This window comes from Botryllus schlosseri, chromosome 10 (assembly GCF_051294905.1).
Source record: "Botryllus schlosseri isolate E-star chromosome 10, Bs_hap1, whole genome shotgun sequence".
Classification (NCBI taxonomy): Eukaryota; Metazoa; Chordata; class Ascidiacea; order Stolidobranchia; family Styelidae; genus Botryllus; species Botryllus schlosseri.
The window spans coordinates 16007374-16024862 of record NC_137245.1 but is presented as its reverse complement, the minus strand read 5'-3'; the positions used below and the strand labels follow the sequence as shown (position 1 = coordinate 16024862).

The window sequence follows — 17489 nt, the reverse complement described above, 5'->3', positions numbered from 1 at the left end:
CACTAAATATTCACAAACGGGAAGCTGGATATTTAGAGCAAACTTTTGTAACAAAGCAGGGAAAATTGTTGAGATTGTCTAGTTGCATGCTCGTTTAGTGTTGATTTTTTTATGCTGCCAGCGCCGTGCATAAAGTGGCTCGTAGTTGAAATGCAATAAATTTTAACCAAAGATGTTTTAATGAAGTGAAAATTGTAATATATGAAAAAGGTTCACAGTGCAGAACCTACCAAGGTTCGTTTGTGAACGTGAGCCTCTAAATTTCCGAGGTTCACACACAGAACGCGAACGTGAACCTCACGTTCACACCATCCCTAGTAAATTCTTCCTATATTATTTTTATGTTTAATTTCTGGTGCGACAGCCCGATCTCAAGGCCCACACAGTTTCAAAGGGTTTGCCTGCTAAACATCACGAAAATCCTTAACGAGATTGATATAATTCGGATCACGATTGAGATTTCAGATTGGCCACTTCAGTTTTAATTATTTCAGTGATGTGCTTATAAAAACGATTCGCGCGTGTCTTAGGAAGATTCGTTTTCTGTATGCGTATAATTAGGGTATTTATATTTTATCTACACATAGTAGAAGAGTGTTTGAAGCTAACGTGGTTACGATGCTGTCAGCATTGTGTGTCCTGGAACTGAACCAAAAGTGGAATTGGTAAATCTATGAACAGATCGCTGCTCACATATTTAAATTTCAATCCTGTTCTAGGAATCGGGACAACCGACTTTCATCTCTATAGTTTTGACAAATTGGTTATTGAGGTCGACCATCAGCCTATGAAATCTCGCCACTGTTTCTGATGCGTGTACGATATCATCAAAGCAATGTTTGGTTTGTTTTAAATAAGCATATATATTATCTCCGTCTCCTCACTATATAATCAAATACCAATATTGCGTTTTGGTTTATAATCCCATTTATATAGTGCGGCCCGCGAATGGATTTAGATGTTGAATGCGGCCCGCGAGCTCAAAACTTTGCCCACCCCTACTTTCAAGTAATGTGTCCGCTAATCCTTGAACTGGTGCGTCAATACCGTATCATAGAAAATTTCGTTCACAATTCCATTTGTGCGTCTTGGAGTCGACTTTTATCAAAATACACTAACCAAAACTCTGTCAACAAAAGGAGTTCGTGTACCACCTAAAAATAGTACATTGAACGCTCTCTCTTTCATGCTGGTGACGTCATATTTTGTGATACGATTGTTGATATACAATGTTCTTTCCAATTCTCTACTAGTTGCTGACGATTACCCCTGACGAGTGTCAGCCGAAAATATTCGGGTTCATTTCAATATGAATATACTATTCAATAACTCAAACTGCGTAAACTTTGTGACAACTTGGGAACCCGGATTTTCGATATTTGCTGGAATTTCAAGATAAATTTTTTGCGACGTAACTATACTCTGTTACAAACGAGGAGGTATATAGGGTTATATTTTCAACATTGTCTAATTCAGTTCGCGTATAGCCCGCCCAACTGTGCCCCCAACATACAGCTTTTAACTAACGCATCAATCAACTTTATTGAAACTTTGGCTCACAAGACCTTTATCATCTGAAGTGACAAATTAAGATTTGCCGATACATCTGTAATACATGAAATTTATCTTGCGAAATTGCGACTCAGTATTGTTTGCGTAGGAATTATCTAATTTATAATCTCTTCTTGTTCCCTTTCCTCCATTTTCTTTCGAAGATGTTCGGGCTTGTTCTTCGCATTTTCCCAAAGATCTCGGCCAAGTATAATGGGTCGGGCTCGGGCTCGGTCTGCGAATAACCGAGGAATCTCACTCTGCGAGTCTTGCGGAGATATATTCAAGTCAATGGTTCTGCTGGCGTTACTAGGAGTGTAATAAGTTGGCACATCCTGATAGGAAATAAGAAATCCTGGACCCTGGACCGAGCCATCTGTGTGAAAGGTGAGGTAGGCTTGGCGGTCCTGGACTAGAATCTCAGTACCCGTGCTCACGTACCCACGTAAATCCTGGACTAATCCAGAAGAATTATTTGGGGTTCCGCCGTAAATACTGACATAATCGCAGCAACTTTCGGTATCGAAGGTGATGACTGTGAATAGGACGTATCTGTAGGCCTGCACATTGACAGTCCATGAGCAATCCAAATAATTTGAGTAGTAGGATGGATAGCCTATGGATGATATATTCCCTTGATTGTACGGCGTGTCACCACCACAATTTGTCGGTGCGACTGTGGTGTAATATTCCTCATAAACTCCGTCGTATCTGAAGTAGTAACCAGACGATGTATCGTAGGAGTCGGTAGTAAACACAAGTTTTATATAGTTGCTGGAGGATTGCCATGTATACCCGTTGTAATACGAACCGGAAAACGTACGCAAATATTGGTTGGTGTAGCCATCGTATATTGTGACGTAATCTCCGTTCGCCAGGTTGAAGGATTGGACCGTGAGTCTGAGAGAAGTGCCGTAAGGTGTGCTTATCCAAGTCGTGCAGTTCATGTTGTTGTTGTAATAGCTCGGATAATTCGGAGACGCGATATATCCCGAATAGGAACCGTAATACGTGTCTGAGCAAGTGTCATTTTGATAATCCAGGGTTGTTGTATCTGAGGGTGACTGTGTTGTGTAATAGTATGACGAATACGTGCCGTAGAAGTAAATATTGAAGCCCTCGTAGTTTATACTTCCATCCGATTGAAATTCCAGCGTGGCATATCTTGAATTAGACACGGCGAGAGTAGTGTAGGGGGTAACATATCCCGTCGCGACACTGATAAGATTACTGGACGACGTACTATAGCCATTATAAATTCTGACGTAATCATAGCCAGATTCGGTCGAAAAATAATACGGGTAAAATCGGACAGCGTCGTAGTAGCTGTAAACATTGATGTACCAGATACAGCGTTCGTTAATTGGATAGTATCCGGGAGCATAGTATCCAGGGGACTGTATACTTCCGCTTCCATAAAGGTTAGGGGTAGAACCATTGCATTGAGATGGACTGTAGTAAACATTTGAAACATTTGTCGTCTCTTCAAATGGAGATTCCGTAGTGAAAGCACTTTCTGTTCCGTAATAATTGAGTCGGAATTTGTAAGAGTAGCTTTGTGAGTAGCGATCAGAAAAAAGTTGTAGGAACGCGTTATTGGATGCAGTTGTTATGGTATAATTCGACGGATAACTTCCTGTCATGGACCTAACCAAGCCACCAGGTTGATATGGAGATCCATCAAATACGTAGAGATAGTCCCCATACATTAGATTGAAGTATTGTATGTTAAACGTCACCCCTGTTCCGTACCTTGTAGAAAGAGACCAAGTGCAGTTCATATTTCGCGGGTAGGCGTCCGGATAGTTTGGCGAATCTATGATACCAGTGTAAGAAGAGGTGTAGTAGATTCCGCCACAAGATACTGTTGGTGCACTGGTAGTCGCCTCAACAGCGTTATTTTCTCCGGTATAAAAGATATCAAACATATTACTGGTATCGGAAGAGTAGCCGGATGAGAACACTGCGAAGGCTTGGTTGGAAGATGCATAGACCGTGTAACCAGAATACACATTTCCTGACAATGACGCAATTCTGTTTCCCGGGTTGCTTGGCGTTCCGTCGTAAAATACAAGCTGGTCGTCATAACCGGTGGTGAAGTTATTGACGACGAACCTGACTCTGGTATTGTAGTACGTTTGAACAGGCCAGGTGCAATTCATGTACTGATCGTAAGTGCCAGGGTAGTTTGGAGATCGAATATAACCCTGATTTCCACCTGACTGTTGAACGCTGCCGCATGACATGACTGGCGCTTTGTTTTTCGCTTGGTTGATGTAAGTAGCGCGAAATCCTCTGTCCGTGCCAAGACAATCCGACGTAAATCTGATAAACATAGCTGGCAGAGTGCTGAAGACAACATTGCTGTCGCCGTACTGATAATTACCCTCGAAAGTTGCTAGTGGATAGTGGGAACTATTGAAACCGTCATAGATGACGATGCGGTCGCAGCACTCTTCTGTCGCGTAATCTTGAATTTCCAACCTCACGACATTGTCCGCTGGGTATGCAATCAGCCATGTCAAGTCAGCGCCATTCGGGTAACTTATTGGGTAGTTCGGGGAGGAGATTTCGCCGCCTACCAAATCGCCCTCTTTGATCATAATCGCTGTTGAGAGCTTGTGAAAGGTCTTCGTGTTCGGGCTGTAAATCTTCTCCGGGTGGTTGACGTACGTCATGTCGGATAATATTTCATCAGATGGCTTGAGGTTGATCATGCCCCCGACCCATTGGGTTACTTTTTGATTGTCGGTACTTCTTTCTGAAATATTTCAAAAGACTCACTCAGTACGAAAATAAAATAAATACGTGTATTTCACAATTCTTTAAATATACAGAATGGTTTAACAGTGTCGCGTATGGTTATATTTTCATCTTAGTAGCCTAGTGTCAACATTGACCGTTCAACGGACCTCTCAAAACTAGTTCGCGGACTCCTAAGGAATCCATGGACTCAGGTCAAGATACTCTGCGATTGGCAATTTTCAAGAGCTCGCGTGATTGGTTGCGCACTCGAGTCATTTTCTCAAAATACGGAAATGAATCGACTCGACTCGAGTCAATCTGTGTATTGACTCGACTTGGACTCGAGTTATTGCGCATGACTCGAACCAAGTCATATGACTCGAGACTCCGACGGTCAAGGCCGACATTTCATTGTAATTTCGAAGAAAAGTAAGGTAACCACACTATTGGGATTTCGTCTATTGGTACTGGTACTGGAATATGCGACCAGAAACTGCTAAAAGTGAGGAAGATTAATATATAATAAATGCGAACCATTCGATATCACCAAACAGAGTTATAAAAAGTGGGTTTAGCAAGACTTTAACCGAAAACTGAGCAGTCAACATAATGACTTGGACTCGGACTCGAGTCATAATACCATGACACGGACTCGACCCTGTGCTCGCTGACTTGGACTTGGACTTGACTCGGTGGTGAATTGAAAATGACTCGACTTGACTCGAATCAAAACCATAAAATAGAGATTGACTCCTGACTCGGAGCCTTGTGACTTGGTTCAGACCCTGCTTCATTCAGACTATACTGTTCACATCACAATTTTCCATCATGCGCTTCTTGATATAAGAACCAAATGCCCACGTAGTCTTGCTTCAGATAGGAGTTGACACCATGTCAACCTATTTGTTTCATTCGACAATTTATGATTCACAATGAGCAGACAATGGACCGCCTACAACGGTAGGCCTATAAAGTAGGCTACAAGATGTAAAATGTCAAATGATAAGCTCACTGACAATGCAAACATCTACGATACGAACGAAATGCAGGTTGCAAAAGAATTTTTACTTTGTAAACAATTTTGACAATTTTTTCACCTAACGCTACAATTTTGACTACATTTTGACTTTTTTTTGCGATGTCAAAAAATCTGTCCTACACATATAACAAATGAAATAGTCTTGAGACGAACTCACTTGCCCGGTATTCGTCGTTTTCGAGAGAATATTGTTTCACTTCAACGCCTTCCGGACACAGATATCTCTGTTGCACCTTCGCCAGCGCGTCACCATAGTTGATCAGCGTCGATTTTATTGTGTACTCGAGCAGGCTCAAGCCCGTGGAATTGCGGAGTTCATCATTAGCCACAACGCCACTGATGTCGAAGTCCTGTAAATAATACATTCAATTATATGCATTGCAGACTTGGATATATACAGCTTTTCCAAATTACCTCTCCTGTAGCATTTATAGGAAAACCAGAAATTAGATTAGAATTAGAGCGTAGAAAGGAAAGGACGCCGTTTATTTTTGCCTTAATGTTTTTGCGGCATATACACCGACTCATGATATACGTACACACGATCTGTGCATTTGTATACCATGAGCGTAGAAACATTTCCCAAATTAGATTAGAATTAGAGCAAAGAAACATCTCACAAATTAGATTACCGGCATTTCGCTCTAATTGGTCTGTACCAGAAACGGGCAACCTTTTTGCTAATCACGACCCCATTTCGATTTCTTATGTTGCACGGCCGCATTCCAGGGCATTACCGTAATGAACAAACTGGGAACAAAGTACCTATGGTAAACTGTCCTAGTGTCCATGTCCATTTGCGGTGAACTCCGGACTTTTCTACTTTTCATATCGGCCTATTATACTCACTGAAATCGCGAGTGTTAACGTTGTGAATAGATGCTGAGATTGGTCATGGTCGCGCGAAGAACGAAAATTGTTCAGTTTCACGAATGGATTCCGTCATTAATAGTAGCAGTATCACATATTACTATCAAATATTTATCCTTTCTCAGCCCATGTGATCAGATTCACCGGCAGAGTTGATAGAGCAGTGGTTCCCAACCTTTTCCCACCCACGTACCATTTCGAGGTTTTATGCGGTGCTCGCATACCACCTACCTACATAACTCACGTGCGCCGAAGGCGGTCAAATACGTTTCCACCGTGTTAAGCTGCCGAAAGCAGCGAAACGGAAACCGCCCATTTTAAGGCGCCACATATGATTTCTGTAACGGATCCATTTGGAATTCTTATGGTCAAACTCAAATATATTAAAACGGAATTTCGTTTGGTAAGAATCCCAATGCGTTACGACTATAGATCTCTTTCCGTAGGCCTTCATTGGTGGGATTGCCCCTACCCACGACGACGGTTTCAAAAAGACTCAATATCAACCCCACCAGAACTAATAACTCCCTTCGGTGGAATTAAAAAATCTTCTCGCCTACCACCTGAAAGACATTCGCGTACCACTCAGGTTGAGTGAGGTGTAGGTACATGTAATAAGAAAATAAGCATAGAAAATACCCATATCGAGTAAGAAATTCTGAGGCCGTCCTTGTTTAGAATACTGCGTGGCCGCGTCAAATGTAGCTCTGACCTGTATGATTATTTATATAGGCTACTTCGGAAAGGTATGCTATGCATTGCATATGGCCCAATAACGAGATATATCTAATTTATTTCTCACATTGCACCTATCTATGTGCGCTGGTGAATGGGTATAACTGCTAGCTGTTACTTTTAATCTTGACATGTTTTCTGGCTCTTACGGCGTAATCGTGGCGGTTAAATCTGATTGAAATATGATAATTGTCGTTATTCACCACTTCCAAGTTTCAGCACAACTCCAACTTCTTCTGAATGAAACTATGCGTGCCCCCTAGATTCTTTCACGCCTTTCTATCCCATAGTTTGAGAACCAATGATACAATATCGACAACTTCGATAACTCACTTTGATATTCTTTGTAGAATCATCTGCGCGCGCATCTTCGCCAGATGCCAGTGCAATAGTCAAGAGCATTGCAATAGCGGTTGCTCGTAAGACAGCCATAGCAGTGAGTTTAGTCGAACTGTGCAAAACAATAGTCGGATTGGAAGAAGTGCTGGATATTCTCGCTCTAAATTGCTCATCATGAGAGCGATTTTTTGCACTGTATTGGTTAACATTAAATACCATTATCATGAGTGGAAATTATTGACGAAACTTACTTCTAAAACCCTTTTGCGCCGAATTAAAGAGGCACTGCACTCTATGTTTTCCACGCACTACTTAAAGAAATGGTGGGACTCGAATATAAAGGCCGCAAGCACAGTCGAAGTAATTGTGCCAGTAATTTCGCAACTGGTTAAGCAACGGAGACGCGCAGCCGCACAATCATGGAAATTTATTTATGCAACTAGCGTGCAATGTGAATAGTTGGAATTTTCTTTTAGCTGCAGTTCCATTACGGTGGCTTTCTGACGAAAATGGCTACTGCCAAAATATTTTTCCCGATTTTATTTTCAATTTGAGACCACGTGATATTTAGAGTGCAGTGCCCCTTTAAGCAACGATAAAGAATACTGACAGACATGTTATGTCATGAAGGTAACGCACGAAAAATATAAAATAACGTGTGTATAGGACATAAATCACTCGACATGTATCGCCATTAAATAATTTTCGTCTGGTTCTGCCTGTCAATTCAACGACGCAATGCAGTAATTTTTTCGCCTGTATATACTTTATAGTCGAATTTTAGCAATATAGTGACTCCACTAAAATCCGACTGAGACATTTCTTTCAAGATTGCACTGTCATCATGACTCCGTCCGATGCAGGAATTGCTTCGACTTATATATGTTTCCGCAAAATTAATATTTACAATTGAATCTCTTTCCACGCGAACATATTTCTTCCGGTGACACTAAACTTGAATATAAAACACGGTGATTAAGAAATTTCATCAAACTCAGACATGTTTATTAAACATTGAATCCTCCTCAGTCATAATTACGAGAACTGAGTAGCGGTTCAATATTAATAATAATCGGGAACGGCTTTGTTGCCTGGTAAACGTATGACTGAAAAGGTATTTACAGAGTATATTTTCTCTTCTCAAATATAGATCATGTCCAGGGCACGAAGTAATAATGATTTCTTCCGGATTTTTTCAGGATTTGAAATGAGCTCTAGTAACGATAAGCTGACAATCGTTACCAGCGATGGCTTTGGCGGTATCTCTCAGCATTCTATGCAGCTAAACCCAGTCCTGCTTTAACACAGATATACTGTTTTGGTATATCTTAAGTTTTGTTCGGTGTCGCTCTCATTTTCTCGATGAGAGATCAGAAAATTCTTCAGGTTGTAATAATTCGTTTATTCGCGACGACATCGACAATATTTTTGTATTTCTTAACCACGACTGCTTCAAAGCGCTTTGTGGCAAAGTCAAAATTCACTGAAATGTCGTTTCAGGATAGCATCCTACAGTAATGTGGACTTAAGCACATCACACGGCTCACTGCGATTGGGTTACATCATGCTTTCCATTTGACCAAAGGCAATTCACAGCACAATTTAGACTGGCTTGCCGAGTGCGAAATTTGATAAAATTGGTATCAATTGAAAGCTACCGCGGTACTGACTGCGAAAATGTAAATTTTATTTTGCTCGTGGTCCTGGAACCCCGAAATCAGCCCGAATTTTGCATCGTAACCGAGTTTAGCATTGTGACGCAACAATACCGTCCGGAATAAGATACCGCAGCTCAGCTGCAAGAGGCCATTGTTGCGCAAGCGGTTGAGCATTCACACTCCCACTCTCGCCGGGCTGCCCACTTGCTCTTTAGCTGCGGCCTCTCATTCCATACGACATTGCTGCGTCACAATGCAAAACTCATTTACGATGCAAAATAATTCGACGCTGATTTTGGGGGTTCCATTTGGCCACGAGCAGAATAATTTTAATATTTTCGTGATCAGTACCGAGGTAGCTCTCGATTCATACCAATTTAATCACATTTTGCGCTGGACAAACCAGATCAAATACTGTCGTAAATTTCCTTTGGTGAAATGGAGAGAATGACATATACTAATTACAGTGACCCGTGAGATTTTCTTGTGGCCACACCTCACCACTGTAGGACACACTATGGTTTCAGTAAACATGCATACCGTTGTATTGCATGTTTGGATGTCGCGTTACATATACAACCGTGGTTTCGATGCCCTCATGATGGTGAAAAAAGAATATCGAATCTAAAATTTTCGCTGATAAAATAATTCATTGTGTGAAACACGTAAATTTTCATTACTCGAGAACATCGGCTCTCACGAAGCGACTTGAATTATTACGATTGATACTCGAATCGTTGTTCTCACCCTTCATGGCAAGTAATCATAACATGTGACTCATGTACACTGTACTTTGTGCACCGGTAAAAGGAACAGGAATTCATGCTCTGATGTCATTTGGAAAGGACAACAAAGTGTGGAATTGTGAGCCATTAGAATAATGAATAATCACCACGATGTTTGCTTACGATATTTTGATGAATTTGCAAGCCGGACGTAATATTCCTCGGTTCTACTTTGCTAAAGTTTGCGGGAGCTATTAAAGCCACATTAAACTAGCCGTACTTGATAAATTGATGTCGATGATTGTCAAGTCGTAGATCAGGAGTGTCTTCCGTCAACCTCAAATATTTACCACATTTCAGGTCCAGAAAACCCAGAAAAAGAAAGTCATGCGCGTTTCCAGAACTTGAAACTGTAGTATTGGAAGGAACGTTCAAGGGATGCGTCTTAAAAGTAATGGTTCCGAGACTGTTCCAACTTGTTGCAGGCAAGATAAATTTAATGCGATTGATGTACTCTTTACCAACATGTGCGACTGAAACGACGTTGCATTGCTGACAACATACTCGCAATTTGTTTTCAATTCCAAGAAGACTCTCTCGTTAACAGTTTTTTATACATCTCAGTCAAACTGCACAGTCATGTTCACATAGCCATATGCAAATGGCAATATAACTTGTTTTTTGGTTTTACACCGGCCTTGGAATAGGATTTCGAGACAGACAGCTAAAACTTCCCCAATTTTATTTTGTAGAAATGCACAGCATTTTGAAAACGGATCATGTCGTAAATCAATCAAGTGTCAAATTGCGATAATAGTGCCGCCCCAATGTTTTCCGCAGAACAGAGAGGACAGTGAATAATGCACCATAGACAAATGTTTCTGTAGGAAAATGTGTAGACATTTGTAGCCTGTAGGCCTACATAGTGCGATGGGAGGAGCTGTATGTCCAACAGTCTGCGATGGTATTTACAGCAAGTCCATATGTTACGGATAGCAGAGCTTACAAAATACTTAACGGGCAGTAACTGATACGAACGCGTCCTGAGTGAGATCTACTGGTAATTCAGTAAACGACAATATTGCCTTCTCCAGATATATTGTACGGATGGTTAGTAATTCAACCAGTAGGTTGTACAGCGTACATGAGGCTCTTCTTCTTGGTCAATAATACGATATGTACTATGTGATATACCAGCGATAAGTCACGTGATATAGCATTGTACCATAACAGATAAAGGAGATAGAGGGAGCCAGGGTTCCGCGATAGCCCTATATGATCGGTTGTTTTCTTTCACTCAGCGACGCATACTCATTTTGTTCCCAACGCGTGGTAATATTTATGATTCTGGAGATGTTTGCTCGGCATTTAGCAAGTTCGCTGAATTTCCATAAAGATCATGACAAGCAAATATTTTTCAGAAAAGCCGATCTTATGGCGCGATAATGCTCTCCGTCATTCACCAATATTAGATCTACTAATAGTTAACCATGGCTCGGTAAATACGCATGTTTGAGTTGAACAACGAACGTATAGCTGCAGACGTTATTGTGAAATGATTGTCATGACTTCAAGAAGGGATTTCTGCGGCAATGCAATCTCAGCACATTTGTAATCATATAGAGAACTCGCAGAGGCAGGCATGGGATGGAGTGTCTCCGAAACAGGAAGACTTTGCAAGAACGAGTATGTGACAAAGTGTACCAAACGCTGAACCAACAGTACGCAGCGAGAGACTCCTGCTTGTGTAGAAGTATTGGAGCCCCTACTCGCCCCAAACTACAGATATTCCAACATAAACGCCATTATTCGGTCTATGACATGAAACGACGGGATCGTTAACTAATGATATACTCCCTGGTAAGCTAATGCTTGAGAGGCATTCTGAACGAGTTCACCGGACAATCAACAGCCCCTCCGAGCGAGATAGTGTAATGGTTGTGCGTCCGGCTTCTCGTGCGGTAGATCGTGGGTTCGAAAATTGGTATCCGCAGCTATCCTGCTAGGCGCTCAGCAATCACGGATAGCATGGAGGAGAAAAAAACGGGGGCGCAGACTAGATGACCTCATGGCCGTATCGCAACTCCGTCGTCAAAGCATCTCGATGGTGCAGACGAAAAAGAATATCATCTCTCTCTCTCTCTCTCTCTCTCTCCCTCAGTGTGTAGGACGTAGGGCCTTAATGGAAAAGAAAACATTCATATGTTATCTATATTCTGATCTATAGATCACTGGTTTCAGTGGTTGATGCCCGCGTCCCTAGTGGGGGTGTTACACACCTCGAATGGGTGCTGACCCCAAACTGGACAGTTGAGCGGCATATAGAGTACAGGGGACCGGAGAGGCGGATTACACAGTATAGAAGTCATGCTAATTAATAGCTCCATTTGCACACCAAGAACATGAGTATGTGGTCATGTCGTTTGTTGTCGTACAAGGCGATGGGTGTCCTACGAATCACGGCGGTTTAGTTATGGTATGTAGACGTAAGCCGACGCACTGTATACAATTTGGATTTTGAAGCGTAGAAAGTAGTTTTGTGATTAGGTTAGCATCACTTTTACATTCTAAATTGTATCCCCTTTTCAAGGCAACTGGATATAGTTTCGAAGAATGTACCCATGTTTTTCATTTTGGATTAGTCGCGAAGATACGTAGTGCAATTTTGAAAGTAGTCGATTAACTGATAAGAACATAATTTACATCAATACATTAATATGGGATTAATATTAATTTCAATAATATTTTCATGGCTCGATGTGCGGCCCCTATTATAGTACCGTGCCTATCAAGTTGTGCGCAGCGATGTGACCGATGTCCCCGTTTATCATAATGGATGGGGCGCCAGATGATTAATGGTACGAGCTCATTGGGAACCGCATGCTTTTGTAAGGAAATGAATGGTGCGACGTATCGCCACTATTTTTTTCATAATGATAGTTATTGTTCCCTACATTTTTACAGAATATACACTTCAGCTCCAGCTCTATGTTCGGGCTGATGCACATTGCACAACGCAACAAATGTTGGTAACAGCAACTTGCGCTCGTAATACACGACTATATCAAAATGTCTTGTATTTTTTATAGCAAATGTTAACGAAAGTTCAGCATGCTGAGACTTCAATCAATGCGAAATTACCACCATGGAGATACATATGCATCTGTGTTCTCAAAAGTCGACAATCTGACTGAATTGTGTTTTACTGTTCCGTGTATGCATGTATTATTAAACTCAACCACACAATGATACCCTGATTGTTTTTTATGGTTACAGTAACTGTTTAAAATGTGCTTGTGCAATGTGCTTCTACAAATATGGTCTAGTGACATATAATAAATATATAGCATGATCTTCATATTATACTCATTATTAAATATTTGTTGCGTTAAGATTATAAATTGCAAGCAAGAACCGCGATTTCGCGAAAGCATCTAAAATTAAGTCCTTATAGAACAGTGGTTCCCAACCTTTTTGTCTTCATTCCCCACTTCAGATGTATTCGGAGCCTTCATTCCCCATCAGGACCGTAACAGCACTTTGTCAGCCCCGCAAAAAACGTTGGTCTTGGGCCCCCAGAACCCCCTCAGTCCCGCTGAGCCTGTAGCCTACACTTTTTCCTGCAAGTTATCAGCTACATTGGGACTACTGTTTAGTGCGCCGCCTTATATCGACTAAACGCGCGAAGCGCGAAAAATTTATATAATTCGTGCTTGAATCGGCCAATATAATCGGGAATTGCATATATTTTGCTACCAATTTTTTATCCCCTCTCTGCTCACGTAATCCAGTTTACCGGTAGAGCTGAGTGAGGTGTGTTGGAAAAGGTAGGACCCCTAAATAAGAATTGAACATCTTCGGGCGGACCCGTTGGTATATTGACTTCGTTACATTATGCTATTTCGTGACCTCCTATATCTGCTATGTCAAAATATATGGAAATCGCCCAAACTTAAAGGCACACACGATATCAAATTGGTATTGCTTTACTGGCAAATAATCTTTCCCTGCGGGATGACATTTGTCCTGTGGGGTTCAGATCGCCAGGACAGAAACATCCGGCGCCATCCATTGAGTCAATTAAACATCGAAGTTTTGGGTCACCACAAGGGCATTCCTTCTCGACCGAGGTCTTCTCGCTGCTGATCGTTCTGGCACACTTCTCGGAGTTGCATGTTACATATAGGCTATAACTTCATATGCCTTGGTGTGTCGTGGCGCAGTAATGGCCCACGCCGAAGTCTCCATTTCTATAAATTCTACGTATTTTCGTGGGGAAAGGTACCCAATAATCAGATATTCGGCAATATTAAATCGCGCACCCAGCGCGAAATTTTTTTGAAAAAGTGGCCTAAATTAAAAAAAATACTTTAATTTATGTTAATTCACGAAATAATTTTCGGCCCCTTCAAGCTCGCTTCCCCCTAATTGAGGAGTTTGGGGTGCGGCAGTTACGGTCCTGTTCCCCACTACCCAGAACTTTTGTCATCACGGAGCAGCTATTTGCTGGTTTGACTACACAAGACACACAACCACACCAGTACGCAAGACAATCGCCTATAACTGCAGCATAAAACGTATTGTGAACCGATACCCGTAACGCTCAAAATTTCGCGAAAGCGTTATTTCACGTCAAGCTAGACGTGCTGGATGCGTTTGTGACGCCATCATTAGCCATCCAGAGTTAAAAATGAGATTTTGTGAACAACACGCAGTATAATTTTCGATACATACATACCAGAGCAGTTAACTGGTAACGGTAATTGCGCATGTGTCTCCGTGAATATGTAGACTGTCCTGTATATAATTTCTAACAAATGCGTCTATTCCCCACCTGAAACCATTGAATTCCCCACCAGTGGGGAATTCCCCACCATTTGGGAACCACTGTTATAAAATATGGAATTAGCAATTGAAATCAACAGCGCAATATTCGTTATTGCCTGCTATAAGGTTGCGCTAATTTATTAGGTCTTCTTGGTCTCTCTCCCCTATTCGCTTTCGAAGATTTTCAGGTTTGTTCTTCGCATCTTCCCAGAGATCTCGACCGAGTATGACTGGTTGGACTCGGTCCGCGAACAGTCGCAGGTCTCTGCGGTGTGGATTTTGTGCCGCAATATTCAGGTCAATTGTTTTGATGGTGTTGCTGCGTATGTAGGATGTTGGTACTGCCTGATAGGAAATGCGGAATCCTACTTCCACATCGGAGCCGTCTGTGAGGAATGTGACATAAGCTTGGCTGTTCGGAACTAGAATTTGAGTGCCCGCGGCCTCGGATCCGCGTAATTCCTGTACATATCCCATTGGATTGCTTGGCGTTCCAGCATAAATCCGAAGGTAATCACAGCGCTCTTCAGTGCGAAATGTAACGATTGTAAATAAGACGTATCGGTTGGGTTGTACGTGGACAGTCCATAAGCAATCCAAGCTGTTTGAGTAGGTATAGTGTGGATAACCATTCGATGATATATTTCCTTGATTGTAAGGCGTGGTTCCACCGCAATCGGTCTGTGGCTCTGTCGGGTATAAACTATCAGAAATGGCGTCATATCTAAAGTAGTAGCCAGACGATGCATCATAGGAGTCCGATGTAAACACAAGCCTTATATATTCGCTGGACGATTGCCAAGCATACCCGTAGTTCAATGACCCAGTAAATGTAACCAACTGTTCACCAGTGAAGCCGTCGTAAACTCTGAGATAGTCGCCGTTTTCCAGACTAAATGATTGAGCTGTGAGCTTGACAGAAGTACCGTACGGGACACTTATCCCGGTAGTGCAGTTCATGTTGTTGTAGTAATAACTGGGGTAATTTGGAGACGCGACATATCCCGAACAAGAACCGTACCATAAGTCGGGGCACGAAGTATTTTGATAAACCTGTGTTGTTGCTTCCGTTGGTGGCTGGGTTGTGTAAGAAGCGGAATGCACGCTGTAGAAGTGGATATCAAATCCACGGTCATTGATGGTGCGATCCGAAGAAAACTGCAGCGTTGCAAGTTGATAATCAGAAACCGCGAGAAGAGTATACGGGTCAACATATCCTGAGATTTCACTGATGAGATTGCTTGACGAAGTGCCGTAACCGTTGTATATTCTGACGTAATCATATCCAGATTCAGTCGAGAAAAATTGTGAGTAGAATTCAATAATGTCATCATCACTGTAACCTTTTATGTACCAGATGCAGATATCATTCGTGGGATAGTGTCCCGGGGAATCGAAACCTGGGGATACAATTGACCCGAATTCATAAACATCAGACGTTGAATTGTTACATTGAGACGGAACGTAATAATCGCCTGTCGTCCCGTCAAACGGTGCGCTGGTCGTGATGTAATCACCTGTGTAAAATATATCAAACTTATTACCAGTTTCAGAAGAGTAATCGGATGTAAACACTGCAAATGCTTGGTACGAAGACGCGTAGAATGCGTATCCGGACTCCACGTTGCCTGACAAAGATTCAATTTTGTTCTCTCGGTTGTCAGGTGTTCCGTCATAAAAGATAAGTTGGTCGTCATACCCAATGGTGAAGTTATTAACGACAAACTTGACTCTGGTGCTATCGTCCGTTTGAACGGGCCAAGTGCAATTCATGTGCTGATCATATGTGCCAGGGTAATTTGGTGATCGTATATGCCCCTGATTGCCACGAATCAGCTCAACACTACCACAAGACAACGCTGGTGCTTTGCTTTTAGGTTCGTTGATGTAGGTGGCATGAAACCCTCTTCCCGTACTTAAACAATCGGAGGTAAATCGAATATACAGTGCTTGCGAATTACTGTACACGACATTGGTGCCATCGTTCTGATAATCGCCTTCAAAAGCGGCCAGCGGATAACGAGATGTGTTGTAGCCGTCGTACACCATTAGTCGGTCACAGCACTCCTCCGTTTCGTAATCTTGAAGCTCCAATTTCACGACGTTACCCGCTGGATATGCTATCAGCCATGTCAAATCGGCGCCGTTCGGGTAACTTATTGGGTAATTGGGAGTGGAAATTTCACCGCCTATCGATTCACCTACTGTGATCAAAATCGTAGTTGAGAGCTTGTGAAAGGTTTTCGTATTCGGGCTGAAGATCTTCTCCAGGTGGTTAACGTACGTCATGTCGGATTCGATTTCATCGGACGGGTTCAGATTGACTAAGCCTCCTGCCGATTGTGTTGCTGCTTGATTGTCGGTACTCCTTCCTGAAGAAATTATATCAGATACTCAGTCTCCATCAATACCAATACGCACGGAAATTTCTCCATGACATATCAACGATAATGCCAGTGGAAGTAAACAATTTCTGAGAATTTCTGTTCAATTTTACGGGGTCTACAGTTTCAAAGACACCTCTCACTCAGCTCTACTGGTAAATCTGATTACGTGAGCAGAGAGGACAACCATGCAATTCCCGATCTTATTCACCGATTTTATCATGAATTATCGAAATATTCGCGCTGGCTCACTAAACAATACAACTTTAATTTCGTGGCAAAAGCGAAAAACGTGATGCGGGGTCAGTTTATCGCCCTATTGGAGCCCGGGGGACTGACGAAGTGCTGTCACATTCCTGCCAACGGGTATACCCCGGATATGCTCAATTATTATTGAGGGGGCCTCTACCTTTTCAAACACACCTCACTCAGTTCTACCGGTAAATCATATTACGTGAACAGTGACAGGATGAAAATTGATAGCAATATGTGCAATTCCAGATCATATTGACCGATTCAGTCATGAAGTAAAGAAATTTCTCGCGCTTCGCGCGTTTACGCGATAAAAGCTGTTTCACTCAGCGGACTTCCGCAATCCGTTACCTAAGTGTTGGAG

At 42.1% G+C, this 17489-nt stretch overlaps 1 protein-coding gene across 1 annotated transcript in view; it reads right to left on the bottom strand.

Moving 5' to 3' along the window:
- Positions 1-1516: 1516 nt before the first annotated feature.
- LOC145448822 (cubilin-like) overlaps positions 1517-17489 on the bottom strand; it is a 31985-nt gene continuing 16012 nt past the window's right edge. The window contains exons 5-9 of the mRNA XM_080327269.1: positions 14623-16861; positions 9124-9180; positions 7274-7514; positions 5493-5685; positions 1517-4312 (exon numbers count right to left, since the gene is read on the bottom strand). Of these exons, the coding sequence (XP_080183395.1) occupies positions 1668-4312; positions 5493-5685; positions 7274-7514; positions 9124-9180; positions 14623-16861 (5375 nt within the window). The 3' untranslated portion in view covers positions 1517-1667. The remainder of the gene's footprint in view (positions 4313-5492; positions 5686-7273; positions 7515-9123; positions 9181-14622; positions 16862-17489) is intronic.